This window comes from Sinocyclocheilus rhinocerous, unplaced genomic scaffold (assembly GCF_001515625.1).
Source record: "Sinocyclocheilus rhinocerous isolate Xijiao unplaced genomic scaffold, SAMN03320098_v1.1 scaffold299, whole genome shotgun sequence".
Lineage (NCBI taxonomy): Eukaryota > Metazoa > Chordata > Actinopteri > Cypriniformes > Cyprinidae > Sinocyclocheilus > Sinocyclocheilus rhinocerous.
In genome coordinates this window covers 1,754,765-1,782,309 of record NW_015652998.1, presented here as the reverse complement: position 1 = coordinate 1,782,309, position 27,545 = coordinate 1,754,765, and the positions used below count along the sequence as shown (strand labels likewise).

General features: G+C 38.3%; 2 protein-coding genes across 4 annotated transcripts in view; both read right to left on the bottom strand.

Moving 5' to 3' along the window:
- LOC107715366 (peroxiredoxin-5, mitochondrial-like) overlaps nucleotides 1–3,152 on the bottom strand; it is a 4,278-nt gene extending 1,126 nt beyond the window's left edge. Inside the window, exons 1-5 of the mRNA XM_016521488.1 lie at nucleotides 2,977–3,152; nucleotides 992–1,126; nucleotides 423–554; nucleotides 248–286; nucleotides 28–92 (exon numbers count right to left, since the gene is read on the bottom strand). Coding sequence (XP_016376974.1) covers nucleotides 28–92; nucleotides 248–286; nucleotides 423–554; nucleotides 992–1,126; nucleotides 2,977–3,069 — 464 coding nt within the window. The 5' untranslated portion in view covers nucleotides 3,070–3,152. The remainder of the gene's footprint in view (nucleotides 1–27; nucleotides 93–247; nucleotides 287–422; nucleotides 555–991; nucleotides 1,127–2,976) is intronic.
- Nucleotides 3,153–7,582: 4,430 nt separating this feature from the next.
- Nucleotides 7,583–24,064, bottom strand: LOC107715365 (estrogen-related receptor gamma-like). Of its 3 annotated transcripts, none has more exons than XM_016521487.1 (8): nucleotides 23,446–24,064; nucleotides 19,067–19,172; nucleotides 13,864–14,250; nucleotides 13,284–13,400; nucleotides 13,050–13,163; nucleotides 12,732–12,899; nucleotides 10,069–10,338; nucleotides 7,583–8,736 (listed from the first exon to the last, which is right to left on the bottom strand). In XM_016521487.1, the coding sequence occupies exons 3-8, from the start codon at nucleotides 14,246–14,248 to the stop codon at nucleotides 8,483–8,485; spliced, it is 1,308 nt and encodes a 435-aa protein (XP_016376973.1). In that variant the 5' UTR covers nucleotides 14,249–14,250; nucleotides 19,067–19,172; nucleotides 23,446–24,064; the 3' UTR covers nucleotides 7,583–8,482. The 3 variants fall into 3 exon arrangements, with proteins under 3 accessions (XP_016376973.1, XP_016376972.1, XP_016376971.1); XM_016521486.1 differs by lacking the exon at nucleotides 23,446–24,064 and adding an exon at nucleotides 22,836–22,888; XM_016521485.1 differs by lacking the exons at nucleotides 19,067–19,172; nucleotides 23,446–24,064 and adding an exon at nucleotides 18,362–18,583.
- Nucleotides 24,065–27,545: the final 3,481 nt, after the last annotated feature.

Sequence of the window (27,545 nt, the reverse complement as noted above, 5' to 3'; positions counted from 1 at the left end):
TTTTGTTCAAGAAGACGGTCATCTCACCTTTGAGACCTCAGATTTCCAAGCACCTGCATCAAGTGATCATTGTTCAGGAAGAGATCCACAGCCTGTACAGAGGAAAAAGGGGTTTATAATGTCTATATATATATATATATATATATATATCTCAGACAGGGACTGCATTTTAAGTAAAATAACATTTAATCCAGTGATATTTCCTGATTTCAATGGAGGATGAAGGTGCTTCAAAAGCAAGTGTCACCTTTGTGAACGCTCCTGTGGGATCAGCCAGCATCCGCACCTATAATAAATCAACCGTATAATGACTCATTAGATAATTCCAGTCTGTCTGTCTGTCTTTCTAAACCCTTAAAGAGACAAATTGGGCTGGGTTTTAGTAAAAAACCAGGTTAATTACGGGCGGAGAGTTTTCCCACCTTGCCGTCTGCTCCGTTCTCTTTTCCCCAGGCAGACATGACAAACACATCATTAACAGACAAGCATGCGATCTCATCCACACCTTTGGCTCTCAAATCCCCAGCCATCTGTATGAACCCTGGGAGATGAGTCTGAGAAAACACAAGTTAATAAAGACAAACAAGACACTGTTACAGACTCTGCAGTAATAGGACGACGAGAAATGTGCACATTTATTCAAAACGTACATTATTTTACAAATTAGATTTATTACACAGTTCTTTCACAAGCTTACTATATAGGGGTCTTCAGACTTTTTCAGGGACCAACTAAGTGTCTCAGTTCAGGTCTGGCCATTACTAACATGCATATAGCTATACAGTATTTGTATTGCTTGTGATGATGCATTGCAAAGCCATTAAAATTATTATTGATGTACTGAGCCACAGTACATTCTCTTATATTTTAATGTGTTAGATGTATTTAGCTGAACTTTTAGCTTTGGATGAAGTGAACTTAATAATGTATGGTGGACCCTATGTTGTAGAAGTTTGTTACATCTTAATGCCAGAAGATCCCATGTTGATACCTTTGAACATCCAGGTGTGAACGCTCCTGGCACACCAAAAAGCACTCCTTTTTTGCCCTTGAAGAGTTTGGCCATTGAGATGCTATTCCCCGGGTCTCCCTCCTGGACCAATACATCGGGAAGATGTTGACCAACCTGAAGAAAACGAAGCAGCAGCATGAATAATGCAGCAGAAAGCACATAAAACTGATCAAACAGTTTCATGTCTTAATCCATTATTTATTATTGAGTCAATTAATTTCCACAGCAACACAAACACAAGAGCTCTGATGACAACAACTGTTCCAGTAAACTATCCAATTTCACAGATCATGCGCTGTCACCCCAGAGAGGGAGAGAAGAAGAAAAAAAGTTTGGACACACTTGACTGAATGGTTCTTGTGATCTTAAAAACCTTATGCTTGGAAACTCTGTCATGACTCACTCTCAACAAGGACCTGGTATTTATACAACAACAAATGTTGTTTATTGACCTTAGAAAGTGTCAAACAAAATTTTATTGAATTTAATAGATTTGTGCAATTCTCCAGCAATAAACATTTAAAAAAATGATTGTCATTTCAACAATTAAAGACAGAAAAATAATGATAAACCTGTACAAATACATGATAAACTGTAAGATCTAACACGGCATTTCTGTCAAATACTGTTAAATGTACAGTTCTTGGAAGTAAAAAAAAAAGAGTAAGTAATCTAATAATTTACAGAGAGGGTTTATGTTACATCTACTTATGATGAGCTTTTATTCATCATCATGTGGCTTTCTCTACCACTTGTGTTTTTATGGTGGTTGCCAGTATATTATAAAGGAAGACAATACATTTTAGTACTTTGGTATATTAATATTAAAAGAGTTAATTAAATATACCTTTTTACTGAACATGTAATTTGAATCCATAAATATTAAAATGTTGCTACCATTTCTTTTAGTTCTGGCAATCACAGCTGCTGTTTTTACAGTAAAAATTTACAGTCTTATTTTTAACAGGGTAGATAGAATTTATCAAACTATTTTTTTTTTTTAGAAACCTAGAAACAAACTAGGTTAGATAGTTTGGGACTAAATGATGATTTATAGTAACCTCACAAACTCGGTTAAAAATAATAAATAATACATCTATTTACCATAAACCTAAAAAAAAACTTTGATCATTTTAACAATAACTCGTTAGTTGATAAACTCCAGAATTTGTTTTAAACTGAGTTTAAATAATAATCAAATAAAAAAGAAACAACTCGTTTTTCTTTTAGATTATGTACAGGGATACTTTAATGAGCATGTAATGTAAAATAGTATTGATTTATTTTCTCTTTTCTCGTCATTTTTGGTCATGCACATTAACTACGTAATTCCAAAAGTAATGTTTATGTTTTGTCGTATTATTTACTGACACTTGTGTCTGCTAATGTATTTGTCTGCTAATGTATGAAAATCTTTGTTATATTGTTTCGTTGATCATGTTGTTGATGTGGCATAAACTTAAGTGCCACAAAATAACTGCATTTCTTCTCGCTGCGCATATTAGTTCAATATTGAATAAATAATCGATAATATTTTAATAGAAGTAACGATGCTGTCATACGAACTCGTCTCCACAGAAAGCACGTGACAAACGCGAACGCTCCCGTTCTCATCAAAGTGAAGAGAAGTTTCCAGAAATCGTAGTTGGGCCGCTTCACTCGCGTTATGCGTCAGGCCTACAAGGAAATGATTTACTCCCTTCACTAATGTCTGACTTTAACTGGTCGCATTTGAATAAGTATCAGGAAAAGAAAATCGTAACAAAAATCTCAGTCTGCTCACGTAACATCACGGACACCAGTGAAAAACAACCCGTGTTTGTCTTATGAAATGCGCGTAATAAAAACACTCATGGCCGCCACAGTATCCCAGAAGCATCTAATGCGTTTATTTTAAATAGTGCCAAGGTCATGCGCAACGCTAACGCCAGTCCTGTCTCTGGATGTCCTTCTACAGTTCTTACCTGGATCGGCATGCTGGCGATGCGTGTGGAGTGCAGCAGTCTAATGCAATGGGCGGCACGGAAGCCTTTCTGTAGAAATGTAGTGGAACTCATGGGTTTTTATAGGAGCAGCAGCGACTGGCACAGCAGCTCAGCAACGCCTGCGGGAACACAACACTCATCCAGCCGTCACGCCTCCCGCCCCGCTACTGAAGGATTTTCAGCAAAGCACCTGCTTACCTGCGACTACTTAACTTTCTTACACTATTAAAGATAATATACTGGTATTAGGACAGTAATTAACTGTTAATGCGAAACCAAAAATTACTCCACCCTCACTGTCTGTCCAGCTGAATTATGTCGTTTTATCTTGCCTTTGTTGTAGATGACAGAATTTTTTCTTCAGTATTCTGTAAAACGGGTGAAAAGGTACATTTCTGTAACATTCCAGCCTATCAGACAAAAAAAAAAAAAAATGCTTAAGAGTTAATAGCACATTTTAAATATACTGAGATTTGATCATGCCTTCAGATAGTAGGCTAACAGGTAAGTTTTTGGGGAGTTTTACAGTTTCGGCATTTGCATTACAAGCCTTAAAATCAAGGTCAAATTAAACTACAATGTGCTTTTTTAAGAAGATAGTTAATGCTGATATTTAAATAAATGTGAATGTATTATTTATGTTATTTACTATATATATATATATATATATATATATATATATAAAAACATGGTAACAGAGTTGATCATCCACTGCTGACAAACATAACAGCATAAAACTTAAGACAATGTGATAAAAAAGAGAGAACCTTTAATTTGTCCTTTAAGAGCTTAGTTTCTGGAAGGAGGAAGATGTAATTGCAACAACTGGGGGGTTTTTTCTTTGTGTTTGGAGTTTTGCAATAATAAAAGGGAAAATATGATGGCAACGGGGTTGAGGCATGACTTCTTCTTTTTTTAATAATACATTATCTCACCTACAAATTGAATATTGAAAAATATTGATAGATAGAAGTTTTCATAAAATATGTCTGCAGGGCTGGAGCAAGTAGGATAAATGGGGGACAGATTCTATCTGCACAGTTCAAGGGAGCCAATTATAATTTTTAAATGTAATTTTTAATAAGAGGGCTTAGACCAATATACAGTCAGAGAGCCCAGAATTTGAAATTGTTAGCAGTGGACACCAGTAATATTTATGGGGGAAATTTACAAGTGAAATGAGGTATTTGTCTAAATCAGAGACATTAATGGACTACCTCTTTCACACCTCTAACACAATATGAATTCCAATTAATCATGCTGGAAATAATACAGGTTTATTCCTACAATTATTTTGATGTCATACAGAACACTCAGTTAGGGAAATATGCTGAACATGGGGCAACTTGTAATACAAAATAATTACTGTAGCCAAATAATGGCATAATGACTTGTATAATAATGGGAATAATGGCTTGGCGCAGTTTCAGAATATATCATTTGTCACAGGAATATAGTAATGTCTCCCCACAGCATAAAAAATCAGCAGTGAGAAACTGCTGTACCAATTTTCTCATCCTGAAAGACTTTTTAAAATGACTTTTTTCAGCTGAAACCATCTGTCTATAATTTCAAATATCTGAGGAACACCAAAAAATGTACCCTTATACAATATATTACTGTTTGTGACACAATATGTTAAAAAGCATTAAAAAAAGATTACTTCTTGTCCCAGAATCAATTTTATCTACAGCTTCATATGCAGTAAATGATAAATATTTGAGTGTTAAACGTTGTTTAATAACTTTTTTTTTTTTTAAATAAACAATCAAATAAAAGGCTCCCGGCAGCCCAACAAAAAATAGGCCTAAAACTTTAGAGATTACGAGTGTGAACCCTTAGCCCTCACGATGGCCCTGAATCCCCGCTGATCGGCGCTGGTCGCGTTCAATCGTGTGGTGTCATACAGCACATAACCACACGGGGGCAGCAGCACGCACACATACAGTATATAATGCAGGTGGCACGAGTGATGTTTCTCCCACAGCCATTAGTGAGCAGTTCTGAGAGTTTGCACTACTTTTACGTCTGACTTACTTATAGATAAGTGATATTGTTTTATCTGTGTAATAGTACTACATGTGACTATAAAATCGCAAAATTGACATAAATATACCTGTAAAGGTAACCAACTGTAAACTAGAGCTATAGATGAAAGACCAGCACTATATCCAGCTTTGCCTGCCCTACAACATGAAAACTATGGAATGGACCAGAGACTTTATATGAATAATGTTCATTCACTAGTATTCATGTTAAAGAAGCCTAAATATGGACTATTTGTTTTCACCCACATGAAAAAACAGACATGATCATGACAAAACGACATAGAAATCCAATGACAAGTGATGACGCGCTAATTTATTACAAAACACATTGACACTGACAATATTTTAAAATACCTCTATTTTTCCTGTGGTGTTTTAGTGTTTGCTTTCTCTTCACAGTGATTCAATATGAACAAAGTGTTGAAACGGTTACTACTGCAGAACCACTGAGCTTTACAAAAAGGAAACAAAAAAGCACAGACATTTACAATCAGTTGACTTCAACTCCCACAAATACCAGAACAATAATATTAATAAACCTCCGCAAATTGAGTAAAAAATAGATTTTAATCTTTTAAATACAACATTTTGGAATACAAATATTGATTTGTTTTTTACTTTAGTTCTTATTATTACTATTGACTGTTATCACTAGTGTTACTGTTGAGGTTTGATTTACAGTATATCAATATACAGAAAAATGTCAAAACAAACATTTTGGTAAATTCTGGTATTGCTCATTTACATAAATATACACAGACACACAAAAACACCTAGCCATGAATTTAATTTATCTCTCAATCGTGTTATGTTCTAAGTCTGACTGACAAAATGGCTTTATATAATGCTTACCATTATGAAAACACAACTGTAATATCATCGTTATATTAGAGTTATTATTGACACAAACATTGACATATTTTACAGTTGTCTTCGAATGGACCCATTCATTCATGGTTATGTACACAGTCCACGACATCCCAATAACCACTTAAGGAGAGACATTAACTTCCTCTGCGCAAAAGAAAAAACTAACTGAAATGTTAGAAAGAAAAAAAAACATACTTCAGTTTTGATAAATGCATATAGATTGAATAAAAATATATTAAACCGAGTTTATCGAAATATCCCAAAATTCCCTTAACAGCCAAACTGGCGGTATTTTAAGAAAAAAAAAAAAAAAAAAAAGCAGAGAAAGTTTTGCGTGTAAAAAGTGACAGTGACAAGCGCTGCATTTTACCCAAAGCTAAACAGAACTGGGGGGTTTTTAAAAAAAAAAAAAAAAAAAAAAAAGCAGAGAAAGTTTTGCAGTGATTAACACATATTAGTGCTTGAAACTGCAATACCATATATTAAACAAAAATGAACACACGGAATATAACATCCACTGGCTTTCATATGTCTTAAAGTTAGTACTTTAATCGCAAAAAGATAAATCTAAAAAAAAACATTCAATACAAAACAGACATTTTATAATATTCTCCCAAATGAATTGCTTTATTTCAATACCAAACCTGAGGCCAAGCTTCATATTCTATATGGAAAACCAAAACCTAAAGCCATGCCATAAGCACAAAAAGAGCAACAGAAACTCATATGATCACCCAAAAGGCCTGAATCACAACACGTCCCCTCAGTATTTTGGACTAGAAATCTGCAGACCCAGATTAAACCGATTGTTGAGCTGAAACTATCATAAATATCAACCTTGGAAGATTCTTTACCTATGCGTCTATGGCATGTATCTGCAGCGAACCACTTTCAAAGCGCTCATACAATCATTGCTGCGAACAGTATACAGTGAAAAATCACCCTGAAGATGTGGCGTCACCTCCGAGGTCTGACTCCGTACAACAGTGGTTTTCATTTTTAGTACTTAAATTGGTAAAGAGGCCAAAACGGCAACTGGCTTTTCTTCCTCCGGTTTTCACATGTGTAGAATAAATAAAAGGTAGAGGAGTTGTAGTACTCTGAATGGAGTATGATTGCATATAATACCAGACGAGCGTCTGCAAACAAACAACTATGAGGAGACAACGCAAACGCATCCTAAAACAGCCGAACGAAGAGTCTCGAAGCGATGGCTCGGGATGAGCCCATCTCGTGAGGCTTTCCAATTTGCATTTAATGTTGCTCTGCACCACAGAGGCTTTTAGTTTGAATATCACAGAACAAACCTCGGATGGAGGATATCCGGCTGCGTCCGTGTACAAATGGAGGATTACAGTACAGATTACGATCTTTCCTCTGAATGACTGAAAAAAATCTTTCCAAACTAATTACTCCGAATCGTTCACAAGTAGGCCAGTGCCATCTGAAGAACTGAGGACGATATCGGAATGTCCCACGCCTTCTGGAAAAATTATTACAGCAACAATCAACAACATTAGTGGCCTACAGGAGGAAAAAAAACTCTGTTTACCCTGATTTAGACGCGCCGTTGGTTCAGTTCAGCATTTAGTACCCATAATCTCCCATTTACATAATCCATATCCCAAAACGATGACATTATTCTTTTTAAACAATTGGCTATTCTGGCTATTATACAAAGGACGGCGTGGTTTACGAAAATTTTCTACAATAAAAAAAAAACTGACTTTGCTTACGTTACTATGCGACTACACCACTACTAAATTTTTTTTTGAAGCAGGACGTGGCATGGCAGCCTCTCATTTTTTAAAAACGGCTGACATCAAATGAGTTATGAAATCATTCATATTGCTTTCCATAATATGATGTTGCAGTATATTTGCAGTACCAGTGTGTACCAGAAAACTGAAGTTTGTATTGTATTTCCTCCAGTAAGTCTTTACCTATGTGTTGCATATTCCACAAAAAGCTAGCAGAACAAAGTTAGATAGCACTTGTAGTATGGCGAGTGCATTATAAAAGACATTATTAACTTTACACGAGTGCCTTTTATGCACCGTTTTAAGGAGAAAAAGAAAGCTTACTCGATTATAACTGTAGTGATAGTGACGGTTTGTTTCGATGGCCTACCATTGTTAAAGAAGGAGATAACGCTGAATCGTGCGATTCAGGGAAGAGTTCATATTGCTGCAGTCTCAGTAGGTGCCCTTGGCACGTAAATTTCTCTGAGTTTACAATAATGGTTAGTTCCTAGAAACACTTATCAGGATGGCCGTGAAGTGACAATGAATTACACGTTGTCTGTGGTTTCTCGAACACTGATATAAATATTAAGTGTGTCTGAACTGACCCAAGCCTGTGTTGACGTGGTACCCATTGAAATTAAATGAAGGAGGATTGGATGTGAAAGACCAGTACCGGCGGACAGCTACACAAAGCATCTTCTTCATATTCAACCCCAAAAAGTGTTTTCTTTTGGCTTTTGTAGCCCTTGCACATACAAAAAGACTCCGGGCAAACGTTTTGCCCGTTTTCTTCACCCTTCATCCATCCCTGTCGTCTCTACTCTAGGGTGAGTCCATCATGGCCTCCAGCATCTCCAGGAAGAGTTTGTGCATAGGCACGCCACCACGGGTCTTGATGCTGTAGAAGGTGGTGAGGGCCCGGCCGGCGGTCTGCCTGAGGAGGGGCAGGGTGAGGAGGAGTCGTCCCGCACGCTGGGGGTCGTCAGGGCGTCGCTGCACCTCCAGCTCCAGCAGAGCCTGATGCAACAGGTCCCGTAACTTCTGCACAGCCTCCATGTCCTCAATGTACACCGAATCTGAAAGAGAGGAAGACGACGACGACAAGTGATTAGACCCTCATTTCTAAATAAAACCAATGTGTCACTCAAGTTGTTCATTTATGTGAAAGATCAGAAAAACAATTTGCAAATTATTCAGTCATATGACTTTTTGAGGAATTTATACAGTAAATGTTTTTATGCGCAGACATTCGAACTCAAATAAAACATTTATCCACCTCAAGTGGGCGCATACATTTTTTATGTGCATTTAGGATATTTTTTTGTGTATGTGTGTTTCCACCCAGCATTTTATGCATTATACCAAAATCTGCATAAAAGTATGTGGATATAAACACCAAAAAAAAAATCTAATTTGGTGACATGAACTGGCAGAGAGCGAAGTCATTTGACCAACAGAGGACCTAAACATCACAGATCTACCTCATGGCTGAATTCAAAGAACACAGCTGCAGGTTTGCAGTGTAACTGTTTTGTAATGCATTTTAAAATGCTACTGATTCCTGTGATGAGAAGCTGAATTTTCAGCAGCCATTACTGCAATATTCAGTTTCACATGATCCTTCAGAAATCATTCTAACATGCGGATTTAGTGCTCAAGAAATATTTATAATTATCAATGTTGAAAACAGTACTGTAAATTCAGTTCAACTTCTGAATAAAAAATATAAATATATTTTTACTATGTTATATACTAATGCTAGTGTACATTTTCACATTTGAACGTATTATTATTCGTGATTTGTTATTTATTAAAAAGGATTCCTAGAGCGTGACATCCTGTTTGTTCTGCATGCTCCAATGTGGCCACAGCTTTATGAGGATTAATGCTAGAAATTACAAATGCAATTGTGTAACAACAATTAAAGAAATCCAAAACATATAATATGAATCTCTCTTGCTAATTAACCCTTGCCACGTGTGCCAAAGGTCACTGGCCCATGAATAGTTCTGTTGGTGGGGGTCAATGTTTATCATGTACACACAGATATGTGAGGTGTAAGGAAGAGGTCTTTTAGGTGTGTTCAATATTCAAAGCATGCAACTCTCAGTATTTGCATAACAAATACAGATTCTGTGGGTGAAGCAGACACAGGGGTTGAATTTATTATTTACAGTAATCAAAAGTTTCATGGGTCCTTCCGGGTGGGGGATGAATTTATACAAAGCAGACGGTGACGAGAGAAATTTACGTTTACAACACAAAACAGAATACGTTCTGGTCTTAATTACTGGGTGACTCGGGTCATGCCGGTTTTGATCAGAAGGTAACCGGTTGGTAAGGGAACAAAAATATAGACTGTGGAATTAATGAGTCATTAAATAGGAAAATTTTGACAGGAAGTGCACCTGAGTTGGTGAGTGCGATGGCCTTGAGCATGACAAACTCCTCGCGGTCCAGCTGCAGAACCCTGAAACGGCGAGCAAGCTGGCTGATGGCGGCGTTGAGTTCAGTCAGACCGGCCACACGAGACATCTCCTCATCCAGCACAAAGTCCTCAGCAAACACCACCTCGTCCTCACAGCCGAGAGAACGGTACGCCACCCCCAACACCAACACCTCCAGCCACACCGACTGCAGCACGGACATCTGGTCAGCCAGTGACAGCGAGAGAAAGCCTGGATGAGTGAGAAAAAAAGGAGAGGTTAACGCTACATGTCCACTGGTGAAGATGAATACAAGCTCAAAATGCACAAACACAGATGCCTCGTCTTAAATGAATGCAAAAGGTTGGTCAAAAAAAATCAGATGGGTGTCAAAATATTAGAAAAGCACTTAACAGTTAATTTTGATAGGCTACATGATATTAATACTGCTATAGTTTTTTAATACTGTATTTTTATATTAATATATTTTTTGCCTTGGTACTGAAATTGGTGTTGAGATTCTGAGAAACTGCATTTGAAATATGAATTTAATTCAATATAGTAATACGTAACAATGTGAATCTCCAGCACGGTCGGTAGATTTTGAAATGCTTATGACAGATGTCACCACCTTCACCTCATAGAGACTGACTAGTTTTCGCCGCTCATTTGCATAAAGTTGAAAATTTCTCAACTTTTTGACTCTGTCAGCACTGTTAATCCCACAATCCTCACCTCCTACAGAGACTGAAAAGGCCCGCTCATCAGATCTAGTGTTATGTGGAGTGCAGAGAGCAGGATAAGAGTTGTTGTTGAATACCGAGGCACGGTGGACACTCACAATAGTGCTCTAAATTTAGAGGTCTTGAAAATAGCCAGAGACTGACAAAAGCAGTTGAAATCACTCCTTCCAAGACTGAACTCAGACAGCAATTAGGAGAAAAGACTTCCACGTTCTGACTGTAGCTCTGACTCACCTGCTCCAGTTCCCTTCAATTAAAATCTTTCTTCAGGCACCTGTTCTCTACAGACAGGTGTGATTGATCAGCACTTTCAGGCAGTGCAGAAATGTAAAAACCATCTAGGTGGCTTTTTCATAGCCTACAAGTACTGTGTATTAGTGAAATTTGGCTAGTAAGTAACACTTCCCAGTAAAAAGTGGCACTTTAAAGGGGTCATAGGATGCTACATGCACATTTACAAGTTGTTTGAACTGAAATGTGTGTTGGCAGTGTGTGTACACAACCACCCTATAATGATAAAAATCCATCCATGCGTTTGCGCGAATCATTCATGATCCAGCCTCATCTACAGAGGAAGTGAGTATAATGTTTTGTAATGAATCTTTGCAAATCGCCTTTCCTAATAATGTGCTAATTAGCAAGTTTCACGATGAATACAGCTAAAGTAAACAGTCTGTGAGAGCAGCTCGGAAGAGAGGGGCGGGGTCAGCATAGCTCATTAACATTTAAAGGAAAATGCTACAAAAACGGCTTGATCTGAAAAGAGCTGTTTTTGACAGGGTAAAAAAGTTTTTTTTACACTACCATTGAGAAATTTTAACCAAACTATGTTACAGACTTTTCATTAAGACCCTAAAGAATCATATCAACTTGTGGAAAATGGGCATCCTATGACCCCTTTAAGTACCCAGATCAACAGCTTGCATGAGTAAACATGATGAATAACTTGTACCACAAAGGAAAAGAGGATATTTCAAGAAGAGGATGTCTGCTCATTTTTGCACAAAGGGACCTTTGCTACTACAATTAGTACCATTACGCTATTTATTTCTAGTAGCCCTTCATTAGATCTGGTCCACAGTGCAAATTATTCTGGCCAATTAGCTTATTCCGTCGCCACAATTACCACAGTCTTGACAGACGTAAAGAAAACACAAAAAAAACAATGTTCATTTGGTTTTTACCTGCCATTTAGGGGTGGCATGGAATAGATTAAAGTGCCCCTATTATACCATTTTTAAGGTTCCTAATATTGTTTTGGGAGTATCCTACAATAGGTTTACATGCATGCAATGTCAAAAAATGCTTTTGTTTTCTCAAAATATGCATTTAATATCACCTCATTTTCCAACAATTCTCAAAGATTCGTTCAAAGTAGTTCTAAGATTCTAAATCGCTCATTTCCCTTAGCCAACTCTGCTCTGATTGGTCAGATGGTCCAGTCTGTTGTGATTGGTCTACCACGTATAGCACGTGTCGGAAACTGGGTTTTCTGTTAAGGGAATATGGCGACCATTGATGCTCCCTGGTTTTCATGGTGCTTTGTAGGGAGTGAACGTTCCAGTGCACTCGAAGGATTTTGCGATTGAGACAGCTTCCCTGATCAGTGCCCTGAGTACTGAACTAGGGAGCTGACTGTTTTCTGATATAAAACCTTTTGTGCCCTTAGTCAGCCAATCAAATAAGAGCTTACCAGATCGAGAAATTACTTTCTAGTTTCATGTGCAATATGAATCAGACAGTGAATCATGCTGTCAAAGGCTGAGAACTATGTGGTAGTTTTACTTTAGCTTAACTTAAATAACAGGAGAGTGAGTAACTAGTAGCTCAACCCCAGAATAGCTTCCTTGACATGGTCTCTTTGCCAACAGTCTTGCTGTTCCTCTTCTTCCTCTCACTTACCAGGAATGTGCTTGGCCCAGCCGATGATGACAACTAGTTCCCGGTCGGCCAGGTCGCAGAGAGTGGTGAGTGTGCGCTGGGCCGTGTCAGGCTGCAGGGGGTCTGGCATAGCAAACAGCTTTTCTGGCTCCGCCACCAGCAGATGAGACACAATGATGCTGGATGAGCCTGAGAAAAACAAACTAAACATTACTCAGCTGAATAATCAAGTCATGTTTATGCAGCAGTAATTGCAGGCCATAAAATTTGAAAAAAAAAAAAAAAAAAATTTAAATTATACATCAATGTTAAATTATATTTTTTTATTATTACTATTACCCTTCTCCCCTTCTTTCCTTAAAGGTACTGGTGCATTCTGGTACGTAGCATTCTCCACCTCCGGGCGTCTCTTGTACTTCTGCCGTCCACCTCTAACTCGGTCCAGGCGGACACCTACACCACACACAGAAAGAGGATTAGGATATTGGCACTGCCTGTGGATCACACTGTACACTGAGGTACTTGGGTATCATAAGAGAGAGGACTGGTTGTGCTGGCCAGGTGCCACCTTACCTTCTTTGAGCATGCCTACTTTGAGGCACTTGGTGAAGCGACACGCCTGACAGGCCTTCCTGCGGCGCTTGGTGATCTCACATTCATTAGAGGCGGGACAACTGTACTCAATATTACCTGTTGGATGGAGGTGAAGATGTTATACAAAAGTTCAGAGCAGTGTTTCCTACAGAAGTATGTTTTTGCAGTGAAGAGCTGAATCAATTCAGTGAAGGATTCTTGAGAATGATTCAAGACATTAACTTGTGAGTTTTTTTAAGGGACTCATTAAAAGGAACCAGCTCAAAGGAGACATTTGTTTTCAAATCAGATTATAGTTGTCATGCTATATGTTTATTTGTGTGCATCTAATGAAAAAATGCAATAGAAAAACATGCTTTCTTGGTATAATTTCAAAGTATAAAATTTTTAAATCTCATCACATTCAATTCTAGATAAATATGACTTGTTTTGCCAAGAGGCTGAGAGCAGTGGCTCTCAGGGGGGCAGGAAATACTGATTCACACAACTACAGGGCTTGGCTTACTTACAAGTTATCTGTAACGAGAAGTGAATCTGTTACGCAGCATGACATGCTCACCCTGTATGGTTCTTTTGAAGAAAGCCTTACAGGCTTCACAGGAAGCCACTCCGTAGTGGTAGCCAGACGCCACATCTCCACACACCAGGCACAGCCTTTTGGGAAGCGTGCTTAGTGTATACTTGCAGCGGCCTCCTACGCTACCGGTAGAGCCCTCTTCGGCTCCATCCGCAGCCTCCTCCTTAAAATGGCAACGTAACGCAGGTGTGTAAGGGGGCGGGGAGTAGCGGCCAGCGCTTTCTCCTCTGGATCCCCCTCCTCCACTCTGAGAGGAGTCTGAGGACACTCCTCCCGGGCTGGTCCTCCCACCGCCACCACCTCCTCCCTCGGGGCTGCTGGGTTCAGCCTTTATGTACAAGTCGGTGCGTCGCTCTCTGGAAGACATACCTGTAGAAAAAAATGTGAGACAATCAGGAAAAAAGAGGGACCTTTTCAGTTTTAATTTCATCATAATCATCATCATCTTGAAGGTCGAGACTGGATGTTTCAACAACTGATTTGGGTCACTTTTAAAATCTTGTTTTAAATCGGACATATACAGTATCTCACAAAAGTGAGTACACCCCTCACTTTTCAGCAACCATTTTAGTATATCTTCTCAAGGGACAATAATATAGAAATGAAACTTGGATATGTTTTAGAGTAGTCAATGTGCTGCTTGTATAGCAGTACAGATTTACTGTCCTCTGAAAATAACTCAACATACAGCCATTATTGTCAAAATAGCTGGCAACAAAAGTGAGTACACCCTAAGTGATAACAGCTGTATGTCGTTTAACCATGCAAAGCCACATGTCCTATTCATCATGTTCATGTTTTTGTCTGCTTGACAGGACTATACAAATTTGTGTATCTTGTATTAGAGCAGTTAAAATTTGGTGCTTTGAGTACAATTCTCTCATACTGACCACTGGATGTTCAACATGGCACCTTATGCCAAAGAACTCTCTGAGGATTTGAGAATTAGAATTGTTGCCCTCCACAAAGATGACCTAGGCTATAAGAAGATCTGTAACACCCTTAAACTGAGTTGCAGTACAGTGGCCAGGGTCATACAGAGGTTTTCTAAAACGAGTTCCACCAGGAACAGGCCTCGCAAGGGTCGATCAAAGAAGTTGAATCCTCGTGCTGTGAGTCAGGTACAGAAGCTGGCTTCAAAAAACAGACGCATGAGTGCTGGCAGCATTTCTTTAGAGGTTGCAGATGCGGGAGGTCAGCTTGTCAGTGCTCAAACCATACGCTGCACACTGCAACAAGTCGGTTTGCATGGCCGTTGTCCCAGAAGGAAGCCTTCAGTTATTTAGACAACAATGGCTGTATGTTGAGTTATTTTTAGAGGACAGTAAATCTGTACTGCTATACAAGCAGCACATTGACTAGTCTAAAGTATATCCAATTTTCATTTCTATAGTATTGTCCCTTGACAACATATAATAAAATGGTTGCTGAAATGTGAGGGGTGTACTCACTTTTGTGAGATACTGTATCTGATTTTCAGACATTTGACGTGTACATCAAAATGAATGCATGGGAATTACTACGTGTGAATACTGAAGGTTAATCATCAGATTGAAGATCATTTGTGAGGACTACTACTAAAAAACGAACTAAATCCAAGACTGCTTTTGTCAGCCTAGTGCGTCTTGGCAGGTCATAATGCAAAAACAATCGGTTTGTCTTAAGAGAATGTAAACAGGCAGGACAAAAAAAAAAACAATCCCAATGTGTCTCTAAATATTGAATATGCGCATTAGGCCTTACAGTGTAAACGCAGCATAAACCTCCTTTAAACGAGAAATTTTAAGAAGCAATAAATGACACAAATGAATTTTTTCTGTAATGATGAAACTACTGTTTATTTTTCAGTAATCCTTGCTCTTCCTTCCATTCAGTTAACACGCAGGTGCATGCTGAGCAAGCAGACAGCATTCAACGAACAAGCACCTATATGTCCTCACTCTCTCAAGCGTTATGTTGGGAAGTCTGTGAACTGTATCCTTGGTTTTCTCCACAGAAACCACCGAACAAACCAATTTACTACAATTAATCAAACATCCCAGCGGTACCCAAGAGAGAGGACAATGTAAGAAAGTCCTCGAAACGGTCACAACAGCAGCTCCAAGCAGGCAATACATTCAGACGGAGCATTTTAACTGGTATGAAAACATGGGTTCAGTGTTAATAAATTACCTTGAAGTGTTGCTATGCATAGCCATTCAAAGAAAAGATCTACACGCATCACATATAGCAATTAAAATAAATGAAGATATATTACAAAGGTTCTCCTAGAGAGCAGGACACACATATGGACATGACAGAATTCTGCACAAATCTGTCCATAATCCCAGTGGCATGGCCTCCTCCCACACCAGATTAGCAACCAACAATGACATCTGCTCCTCATGATTATTGGAGCAATACAGGGTTTGTGGACTTCCTGATTCAGATACTAGTCATACATTGTATGAACTATACATAGTTTAAAGCACAAATACTGACTCACATCATGACTATACAATATCTGCCACTCATATTATGGTCAAAAGCTACATTTCGGGGAGGGGGGGGGGCAGAGTACATAGGGCCCAGAGATCTGTGGGGCCCACAACACCCTAGAACAGGGATCCTCAAATCTGGCCCACGAGATCCACTTTCCTGCAGCGTTTAGCTCTAACCCTAATCAAACACACCTGAGCATGCTAATCAATGTCTTCAGGATCATTAGAAAATCACAGGTAGGTGAGTTTGATCAGAGTTGGAGCTAAACTCTGCAGCGCATTGGCCATCCAAGGCAAGATTTGAGGAACCCTGCCCTAGAACATGATTTAGAGGGGGCCCCATGGCAAATTCAGTGCACAGGGCCCAGAATTCCTAGCGACGACCCTGTTTGTCCTAGGCGGACATCACACACACACACTATTCCCCTTTCACCTGATTGTGTGTGCTATGTTGCAACTTTGGCGAGTGTGCAGAATGTAATTGTGCCCCAATGCCTCCAAGTACACTGTACTTTCTGCCAAACACGTTCATTCTGCCACACTTGCATAACACCCGAACTTTGAATTTAACCTATACCAACAGAAAAGACCGCTTGTATGATAAACATGGAACATGTGAGAGAACTGTTTCTTAGTTAAAGCAAATCCACAGTAACAGTTGTAGAGTTTAGAAGTCACTTGTTCTCATTCTTTAGTTTTGCCCTGTTCGGGGAGTATTTTGCAACGCTTTGAGTACTCCAGTGAACCGAATAATGACCACGTGGCTACAGTGAGGACACGCGTCGCGGTTCACAGGAGGCAAAGGATTCAATCGCTCATTCTGAGGACAAGCTGAGATCTCCAAATCCCTCATCAAACTGAAGGAACCGGATGATGGAGGCAAACACATGTAAATGACAGACTACAAAGGAAAAGGTGCAAACTGATCATGTGGTGCCAACGACCGTCATCACACACGTGCGTCTCTCCCGCAGGGGTTCACGCGAACCTCACCGATGTGCGACATCCGATTCGGTTCATTACATAGAAATGAAGGACTTTAAACGGTGAGCTTGTTTGAAATTTGATGTGGTGATGGGAAGTCCAACACATTTGCGTGAGTCGTTTCTTTCGAACAGTTCGTTCCAAAGAACCGGTTCAAAAGTGGCTTTTGCGTCATCGCGTTATTACGTAATCACGTGGTCCTTGTCATCTCGGCGCGGCATATTTTTTGCTCTAAAACGCTCCAGTAAAGCCGTATGTAGGCACATATATGCTGTTTATTAAGTTTGATTATAAGGGAGCTTATTGTAATTCATATGCCTCAGTTCAGTTTGTTGCAGCCATGATTCAACTCATGAAAACAACGTCTAAATGTAACGTTTATTTACACTAAACTAACATCCATTTACATTTCTTGACTGAGATTTTTCCACGTGTTAAAATGCCATTTAATAAAACCAAATAGCTTGTTTGCGTGTTGATATAACTGTTATACAATCAAATCGTAAACATATTTATGTAATCATAAATGAATCGCAAATATATTTTATTTGTGCTATTCAGATATAAAAGCAACTTATTTTTCGATCCAACTCCAAATTATCTTATCATCAAATCACTCTCTGCTCATTACGAATCGAACATGACGGTTCTCGGTTCAAAGAGTCAGAGTTGTTCACTCGAGAACCGCTCTTACCGAGTCAGTCCGGTTCACTAAAAAAGATGACTCAAAAATAGCAATTCGTTCACGAGTGGGACATAGCTAATATGAATGTGAAAACGGCAATATTCAGTGTGCTATTTTATAACTTTATCAACCAATTCAAACATTTCCTATAGTATAGCTCCTATAGTAAATGCATACATCCGGATTGATGCTTGGCTGAATTCGTGAGTATGAATTCTTGTTTGCCTTTCTATAATGTTTAAAACGTTTTAAAAGTCATTTTTGTGTTTAACTTTGTGTTGCTCCACACTCATAAGAACAAGCCAAACTAGCTTAGTTTTCGCTAACTTACCTTTACTCATTCAAGATACGTCCCACCTCCACACGTCTCTACCGGAGAACATGTATCCAAAAATAGCTATTCATTGACTCACCAGCTTTCAAACACAAAGAAATCTGTCTATGTTCCCATAAACATGCCTGAATAAGCTTAGTTTAGTTAGCAGTGTGCATCTTTGAACTTCACTTTCCCCCCGACAAACGTGTGATGAGTCACAAGCTGCCTGCAGGAGGGAGGACAGTTGCTCATCAGCACTGCAGCCACGCATTTTTACAAAATATATTCAAATAATCACGCAATAATGATTGACAAAAAGAAAAACCTTAAGCATTAGTGACTGATTATTCCATAATATAATGAAAGCGAAGGGCAAAGAATGAGGCACTGAGGCAAGTCTTTTGTTTTTCCTCAGCTCAAGGCAGATATGTTAATAAGTTTGATGTAATGAGAGAGAAAAGGGCAAGAGAAATTCAGCGACTCAAAATACAGGTCTGAACTCAAATAAACAGATCTAGGATTATATACATTGATATATGATCTATGTGTTTTATAATTCTTACTGCTACTGTAGATCCCCAGCTTTTAATTCCTTAAAAATAGAACTTTTATTTTAAATGACCGTTAAATTAAAAAAAGTGGGCATATATGATTAAAAAATACATAAATTAGAGTATGAATAAAAATAAGAGAAAAAAATATTAACAACTATTAGCTTACCTTTTGCTCAAAAGCCAAAGGTCTTTAGTCTTGTGAATGCTAAATATCCTCTCTTTCTTTTGGTGTCAGAAGACTACAGGTCAGTTCAAACTGGGCATCAGGAACCCTGGCAAGAAAGAGAAAATCAGTCAGTCATCAAAAAATTTATGAGACTGAATATACATGACAGGTCTATGCATTACAAAATAAGGCCTTAGAGATCGGATTGCATCAGCAGAGACACATAATGCTATCACGTGGCTAAATGATAAATAATACCGAAACCACCATTAGTCTGAACCACATCATCTTCATGAAACTAAAACTACATTAAACCTCCCATAAAAGCATTGCAGATATCTAACAAAAAATGCCATTTTTAATCAGAGACAACATTAGCTGTAAATCTCAGCATCAGGTCTTGCAAAGTGATTTATCTCTCTTTTGTTTGTTTAAAAAAAATAATAAGTCTGTCCTGATCAATGTCAATAAACCTCTTGTAGGGCTGATTTGTACCCTATAATAATCTGTGAATCTATTACACCGTATCCATGATTTACACCTCACCACCTACACCATTAGGCACAAAATGCTGACTGAGGAACCATTCCTTTGTCTTTCTCCCATGCACCCGTTCTCTGGTCTTGTTCACTGTCATTCACTCAATCTTCACACGCATTCGGACACTTGGATACTCTCATATGATTTCTGTGCACAACATTCCCCCTCCCCCCTCCGCTCTCTGACACATTCCAAAGGTCAAAGTCACTGGAGGGGTTTGAAGGACAGGCACAGGAACTCCAAACGATCTCTGTGTGACAGCAAATACATGTGAAGAACAATGTGCTTCACAGCTGAGAGACATAAGAATGAAAGAGATATGGGCAATAGCAGGTTTATTATATACTAAAACTAAAACCATAAAAATGTTACTTGAAATAAAATAAATGTTAACTGAAATAAGCTTTTTTTTTGTATTTTATTTCAACTAGTTGCCAAGGCAACACTTCTCCTTTCATTTAGTTAAACATATTTAAATAATAATAATAATAAAAACTGATAAAAAAAAAACATATAGCAAAATTACTAAAACCTTAAAATTAAAATGAAATGGAAAATATAAAAATAAAAACGAATTAAAATATTAATAAAAACTAAGGCAACATTTCTCATTTTAAAATGTAAATAAACTGAGTTGGTAAAGTTGTCTTACAGAAAACTTAAAACTCAAAATGTTTTCACAGACTTTTCTTTTTTTTATTTAAAATGATATAAGACAAAAGACACAGGTTGAAGCACCCCGAATATACTCGCCAATAAATCTGATCTTTTAGTGACTCTTACCTCCTTGTAAGTTACCTGCTATGAAGCATATGGTGTGACAAACAGCATTAATTGATTTTTTTTAAATGAACTGAATGTCTTTGTCTCACATTTTTTTTTTTACAAAAGTGAAATTGTTGTTTTAGACTTAAGTGCTGAAGTTGTTCTCAATAATGCACAGTATGTGGAAAATAATGTTTTTTTAACCTTAAACCGCATAAACACATTTCATTACACCAAATACACAAAATAATGTTCTTTTTAGCAACATCATATGACCCCTTTAAAGATTTCTACTTGACTTTTTATTTCACCCGAGGTTACTGATTTTTTTTTTAGGTACACTATTTAAGCACAGCTCTACTTCAGAATGCTAGATTTGTTTGGTGACATTAGTCCTATTTTTAATCTAGTCACAGTAGTCAATATAGTCGTCAGTTGGTGCTGTGTGTAAAATTAAAGCATAGTAGCAGTGATCAACTGATTTCTAATCTAAAGTTTACTGTGTAAATCTGATTCACAGCAGAGAAATCTGAGATAAGTAGCACGTGTTAGACTTTGAACTTCGACTACAGTATGCATGCATTACAACTGTAGAGCAAAGACTGTCAGAGCAGCCCTCAAAAGGTGACCTTGTTCAGTGAGCCTTAACAATTGAAAGGTTAATTGCTAAACTGGATTACAACTTCTCAAGAACAGAGATTCCCAATCACGTCCAAGAGGGGCCTATAGTGGTCACCAGCACTTCAAAGACAGTTTCTATAAATTATTTATACACAGCCATTACAAAAAGACTTTATCACAAATGTAACCTACATAGACTTATATGTAACTATTTTTATAATGTAAACCTGCAATAATGCTTGACACACTTTTTGTGAAAACTATTCATCTTTGACCTTTATGGTGAATTCCGGAACCAGTTATGACTGAGTTTTAAACGAGACAAGAAACCCCCACTAAACTGTAACCTTGTCTTTCATTATCAGTGATTTAAAAATGTATAAATGCTGACTGAAAAATAAAAGCTAGCTAACCATTATGTATTTCTCAGTTTTTGCTAGAATATTACAAATACTCATTTGCAGAAACTGTCTGAAGCAAAAACTTTAGAGACTCACCGATTAGTTTATTTACGCGAATGCTAGTGAATTGTGCATTCACTAGTGTGCATGGTGTGAATTTCGTTATCAGCACAGTACCCGCATACTGTACGTATACAGACCAATTTTTCCAAAGTACAATTCAGTTTTTACATGTATGCTAGGGTAGGCGTATAGTGTGCGTGAAACAAATTTTGTCATCAGCACAGTATGTGCATACTGTACACGTGCAGCCCGAATTTTTAACCACGCAGTGCAAACACTGGAAGAGATTGAATCTTTTTAGTGCACACATTTCCACCGCTTGTGTTTGCAATTGGCAGTATACTTTCGACAGTATACTTGTATAGTTACGACTGTGCTGAAGTGCTGTAAAAAAACATACTGTGGAATTTATACTGACACCTATTGGCAGGATGCAGAATCACACAGATTTCAGTTACAAGAAATGCAATCAACTTTGCAATCAAATATTAGTTGTATAGTTAGACTATTCCGACAGTGTCCAATAACAAGGATTGTACCAATTCGGCTGCTCATGTCACGTGATCTCAACATGTCTGTCTCCATGAAGGCAATGGACTCCATTGAAAATATTCAGCTTTTATTGACATAACTGGAGTCTATCTCTTGTCAGAGTACATCGTTTTAAACTTATTTATTTTTAAAGCTATTTTTTTAATCTTTATGCGTGAAACTTTTTTAATGAGGGAAACGATTAAGTACGTACAGCTTTTGATTACATATGACAACATAATCACTAAGTCTGCTTCAAAGTGTGCACACAGACTTATAATAGCCAAATGAAATTACTGCCTTCTTGTACCAGCCGCATTACGTCAGTGACGACGTGAAATGCCTCAAATACAAGAATGCAAAGAGGTAGTTTGTTTCCAGACTGAAGGGCTGTACTGGAAATACGACATGAAATGCGAGTATGACACAGTATGAGCTATAGGGGACAACACGATCAAGGTCAGCGTGCTGCAAAGTGTTACTGCGGACTTTTCCCCTTTTTATCGCAATAAAAGCGCGTAATACTCATTTATATGCAACGAATAAGCTAGAGTCTACGAATTTAAATGTTAGGCACTAAATCAAATCTGCCAAAGTCGTGTTCTCCTGCTGTTAGTAGTCGCACAAACTATCAGAACACACTGACCTATTTACAGTGCAAAGTTTTTACTGCTGAGCGTAACATGGAAATATTGGTAGCGACAGCGGACATTTGCCAGTGACGGACTGTATCAGAATAATGATTATCAGACAGGTTTACAACACCACGCGCATTAACATTAAAGGTCTACGCTCGCACAAAATAAAGGAGCATTGCGTTGCTGGGTGCCGGTTGGATGAACACTTACCAGTATTTCAGAGAGCATTGCTGGTGCCTCGAAGCCAACCAAAGAAACTCTTGAGTCAGTGACGACGTGAAATGCCTCAAATACAAGAATGCAAAGAGGTAGTTTGTTTCCAGACTGAAGGGCTGTCCTGGAAATGCGACATGACTCGAGTACAAGGTACTCGAGGTAAAATCTTACGCGCTGATACAGTGTATGAGCTGCTAGGGGACAACTCGATCAAGGTCAGCGTGCTGCAAAGTGTTACTGCGGACTTTTCCCCTTTTTATCGCAATAAAAGCGCGTAATACTCATTTATATGCAACGAATAAGCTAGAGTCTACGAATTTAAATGTTAGGCACTAAATCAAATCTGCCAAAGTCGTGTTCTCCTGCTGTTAGTAGTCGCACAAACTATCAGAACACACTGACCTATTTACAGTGCAAAGTTTTTACTGCTGAGCGTAACATGGAAATATTGGTAGCGACAGCGGACATTTGCCAGTGACGGACTGTATCAGAATAATGATTATCAGACAGGTTTACAACACCACGCGCATTAACATTAAAGGTCTACGCTCGCACAAAATAAAGGAGCATTGCGTTGCTGGGTGCCGGTTGGATGAACACTTACCAGTATTTCAGAGAGCATTGCTGGTGCCTCGAAGCCAACCAAAGAAACTCTTGAGCAAACAGTAAATCCGATATTTACATATAGTATCACATATATTACAGTACTGTGTATTATCCTACACGCCGATTTAAAGAGCAGATGCTCTGCCTATTTGTTGAAGTGGGCTACCTTAGCAATTCTGGTGCTGTATTAAGTACGATAAGGATATGTGACATAAAAATCAATGCAACTACTCGATATTTTGAATGAATGGCGGCGCGAGTGCAGTCAGTTGAGCAAACGCGTATGTTTAATCCTTGTTTGATTCGCTCTTCCTTGGACTAGTTCCCCATATTGCTGTTTCGGTTGTCACTGGAAGCCTGAATCCTGTCTTCCGCTAATACAGCTGAGATCCCGGTTACGTATATCCTCGTTCTTTCTCCTCCCTCTCTGCTCTTGCGTCTGCTGTTTCTCCGTTACGTCCGCTGCCGCTTCCAATCACGCGTCCTGTCGCCTCCGTCACAAGCGGCCGCAGAGCTTTAAACAATAAGGAGATATTGACCTGCTGTCTTTTTATGTATTATCCGAAGCCTTTATTCAGATTCCTTACTTCCCGGGCTATTTTGTGGACTGTTTGAGGGGTAAATGAAACGAAGCGTGGTGTAAACAAAGGCCGTTTAATAACTACCATGATTCGTGACTACGTAAAATAATTCGGCCTTCCCACAGGGTTTCTAAAAGCTCTAGCGAAAAAAAACCCGTTGCATTTCATCCTGAACTGTACGTTACGCAGTATATTTTTTTTATTATTTATGAAGGGAACTTAAAACATTTGATACCTTTAAAGTGCGATTTAGTGCCAACCCTGAATTGAATAATACTGACAGCTTTTAACGGAACTCAGTTGAAGTCATTCACGTGCACGCATAGTGCAAAAATTAGTTTAAGGGGAAAATAATAATAATAATTATAATAATAGCCTAATAATAATTCATGTTAAAATGAACGAATTCCACAATAAATCCTGTGAATTGGTGAACTGAAGTTACCGTTGCCTATATGAAGGCAAATTATGTTTAATGGGACATGTATTTTACAGTTAAAAAAAAAAAAAACTTTAAAAAAACTGTCACATTATAATTTACAGTGAAAAACAGTACATTGACGTTCCCAGAAGTTTCTGCGTGACGCATGACCTTTGGTTATGTTTCTTATTTTGTTATCTGCTATGTAAACCAAGCTGCTTTATGTTACATTATATTTCATGTTTATGGCGTTATTCCACGTATAGGCCTATTAGCCTACCTGGAAGTGTTTTTGTGAGTAAGTCTGTGAGATGCCCATATTTATTACTCACTGTTCATAGAAACCCCCATTTTAATATCATCATGTGGCCTTTTGTTTTACTACTTGTTTTAGAAGTGCTCATGTTTTATTATATCAGCTGATGATATAAGCTAAATATAGCCTGTGGTCCAAACACCTCCAGTTCAGAAAAAAACGAGTCCGTAGTAACGCGACAGAATGCGTTTGTCCCATAGAAGCTCAAACGGCAGAGCTGCAAATCAAGCTTCGCTTTAGATGGCATGGAAAATGTCAGTCTGCTCGGTCTTGTGACACTGACCCAACTCGCTGCTCTAGGCCTCCCATAGTCAGCTGGTTCATACAACAGTTTTGGGCTGCGAGCCAGCGGTGCAGAGTTCACATTGACTGCGGAGAGAAAGAAGGAGAGACTACAATCCGCGTAACCTGATCACAGCTCAGGGCTGAGAGAAAGAGAGCGTTGCGTCTCAAAGCCGCGCAATGCTGTAACGGAGAAGAGTCCCGTGTTAAGGAAATTATTAGGCTATTAGTGGTCTATTTTAGGAATGCGCCTCAGACTGCGTGACTGAAACCTGTCCGTTTTGTAAAAATAACAGAAATGAGACATTCATAAGAACACTAATAAGCACAAAATACATGTACGTGTGGTGGGTGGGTGTAGAAGCAACGGCGTGCTGCACGATAAAGGATTAAAGAAGAAACGGAGCGCTAGTGTTCCCGTTGTCATTGAGAACGCACACGCGACCTTGAATTCAAGGTCATTCCCCGAAGCAGCCTGCGCTGCATTTCAGCCGAGCTGCACGCTGGCGCATTCTGTCTGAAGCTCTTCACACCGAGCTCCTTTACGGCACGTTTCCTCACATGGACTCCTTTGAACGGTTCTGTCACGGTTTGGTAGATGTTTTACAACTTTTAAAGAGTATCATGAGATCTTTTCCGCCCGAGGCTTTTGTGTAAATTTGGTTTATGGCTCTACCACAAAAGGTCACACCTCGTGCTCTGGAATGCTGACAGAGGTCATGACCCCAGAAACAGGTGGGAACAACTACAGAAACACTAATAGCCTCAAAAAGACAACAGCTGGGAGGTGAAGGATATGGAGTAAAAGGACACTGAATCATTCTCATGTTAAACAATCCACGAGTCCTTCTTTCTCTTTTTAACAAACTCCCAATGAAACGTACACAAAATTATTGTGACCTAAGAGATATGGTGACTGCAAAAAAAAAAAAAAAGGATTCATTTTCAGTCAGAATGCACTGGTTTAATTCCCACTGATACTGATAAAACCGGTTATTTTAAACATGAGAGGAACTTTTAGTTAGGTAATTAAGAAATAACATTTGTAGTTGTAGTCTATTTATGGTAACAGAGGTTTTAGGTATAAAGTAGCCTATTAAGTCATAAAAGACTGTCATTCATAATATATAGCTTGATGATGGCACGCGTATACTGTAACATAATCTGTTTTTGATTACAAACCCATCTCGATTTGAATGCAGCACAAAACATTTTTCATATTCGTTTAGGATAGATTAGAGTGGTCTATAATGAAACACTCAAAAAAAGCGAATGGTGTAATTGCATCATAGTGGACGCATCCAGACGCACCGCAGCGCCATCTCGCGGTGATGTGATTATGCAGCAGATAAGTGGATTGTGCCAGTCTGCCGACTAGTGACGTCTTTGTACAGAGTGTCCTCGCGCACAAGGTCATATGTTTCCGTCCACGAAAGTTGAGACATCCGAGCATGTGGCCCAGTTTAAGCTCCTGTAGTGAAGCAACAATGCGATAACAGTTTGCAGTGATGCCAAGATAATCAGTGAGAAATACAAAATGCAGAGAATAATAATGCAATAAGGAGTGTAAAACTCATGGTATTAAACATTTGTAATTTCTTTATCACATATTGGTCACGAGTACTCAAGGTTGTCAGATTATTTTGTAATTTTCATGGTGCAACATTAGGTGATTTAAATATTTATGATGTCAGATAATAGCATAATTCATGTTTGTTTATTTTTGGATTTATTTCAGGGAAGAGGAATTTTATAACAGCCCCATTTCTGTTGCTGTTGATCAACATAAATATAATAGTGAAGTCACTTAATTTCACATGAAAGCAGTGTGTTCTGTGAATTTAAAAGCCAGAACATCATAATCAACATATTTATAGAGTTTAAATGGTAGACTTATTGCCTGACTGTTTCTGGGGGTTCAGGAGTGGGACTGATTGTTTCTTATACAGTTCAGTGAGGTTTTGTGCACAAAGGAAGTATTGTTTTTAATAAATAAAAAAAAATAGATGAATCATTAAAAAAATCTGTGTAATTAAAGTGATTGGGGACTACAATTTTCAACAAAGTCTTTAGGATCATGTCTGAATTAACTGAAAAGATCTGTCAATTGCAGTGAAGTGTTATTTCAGCACATCACAGGGTTTAAACGTAAGCTTTCAGCACAGGATTATGGCAGCCTCACCCTCTGAATCAGATTGCATTTGTTTCCTCCACAGTATCTCAAGATGTTTCAGCCATCATGATGCAAGTTTTTTTTTTTTATTGTTTGTTCTTAATTACACAGCTGTTTCATGTAGGTTCTGTTAGGCCTGTTTCACACTGCCAACAAAAGCAGTGTGTATTCATTTCAGAGGCCATATTAAGGTTAAAGATGATCAAAATAAACCTATTCTTCTAGCTGAATTTAGAGAATGAAAATGCATTATAAACCAATTTATCAACATGATCTTTTAAAGACTTTTATGCAGCAACTATTATGAACTATAGCTATTGTTTGA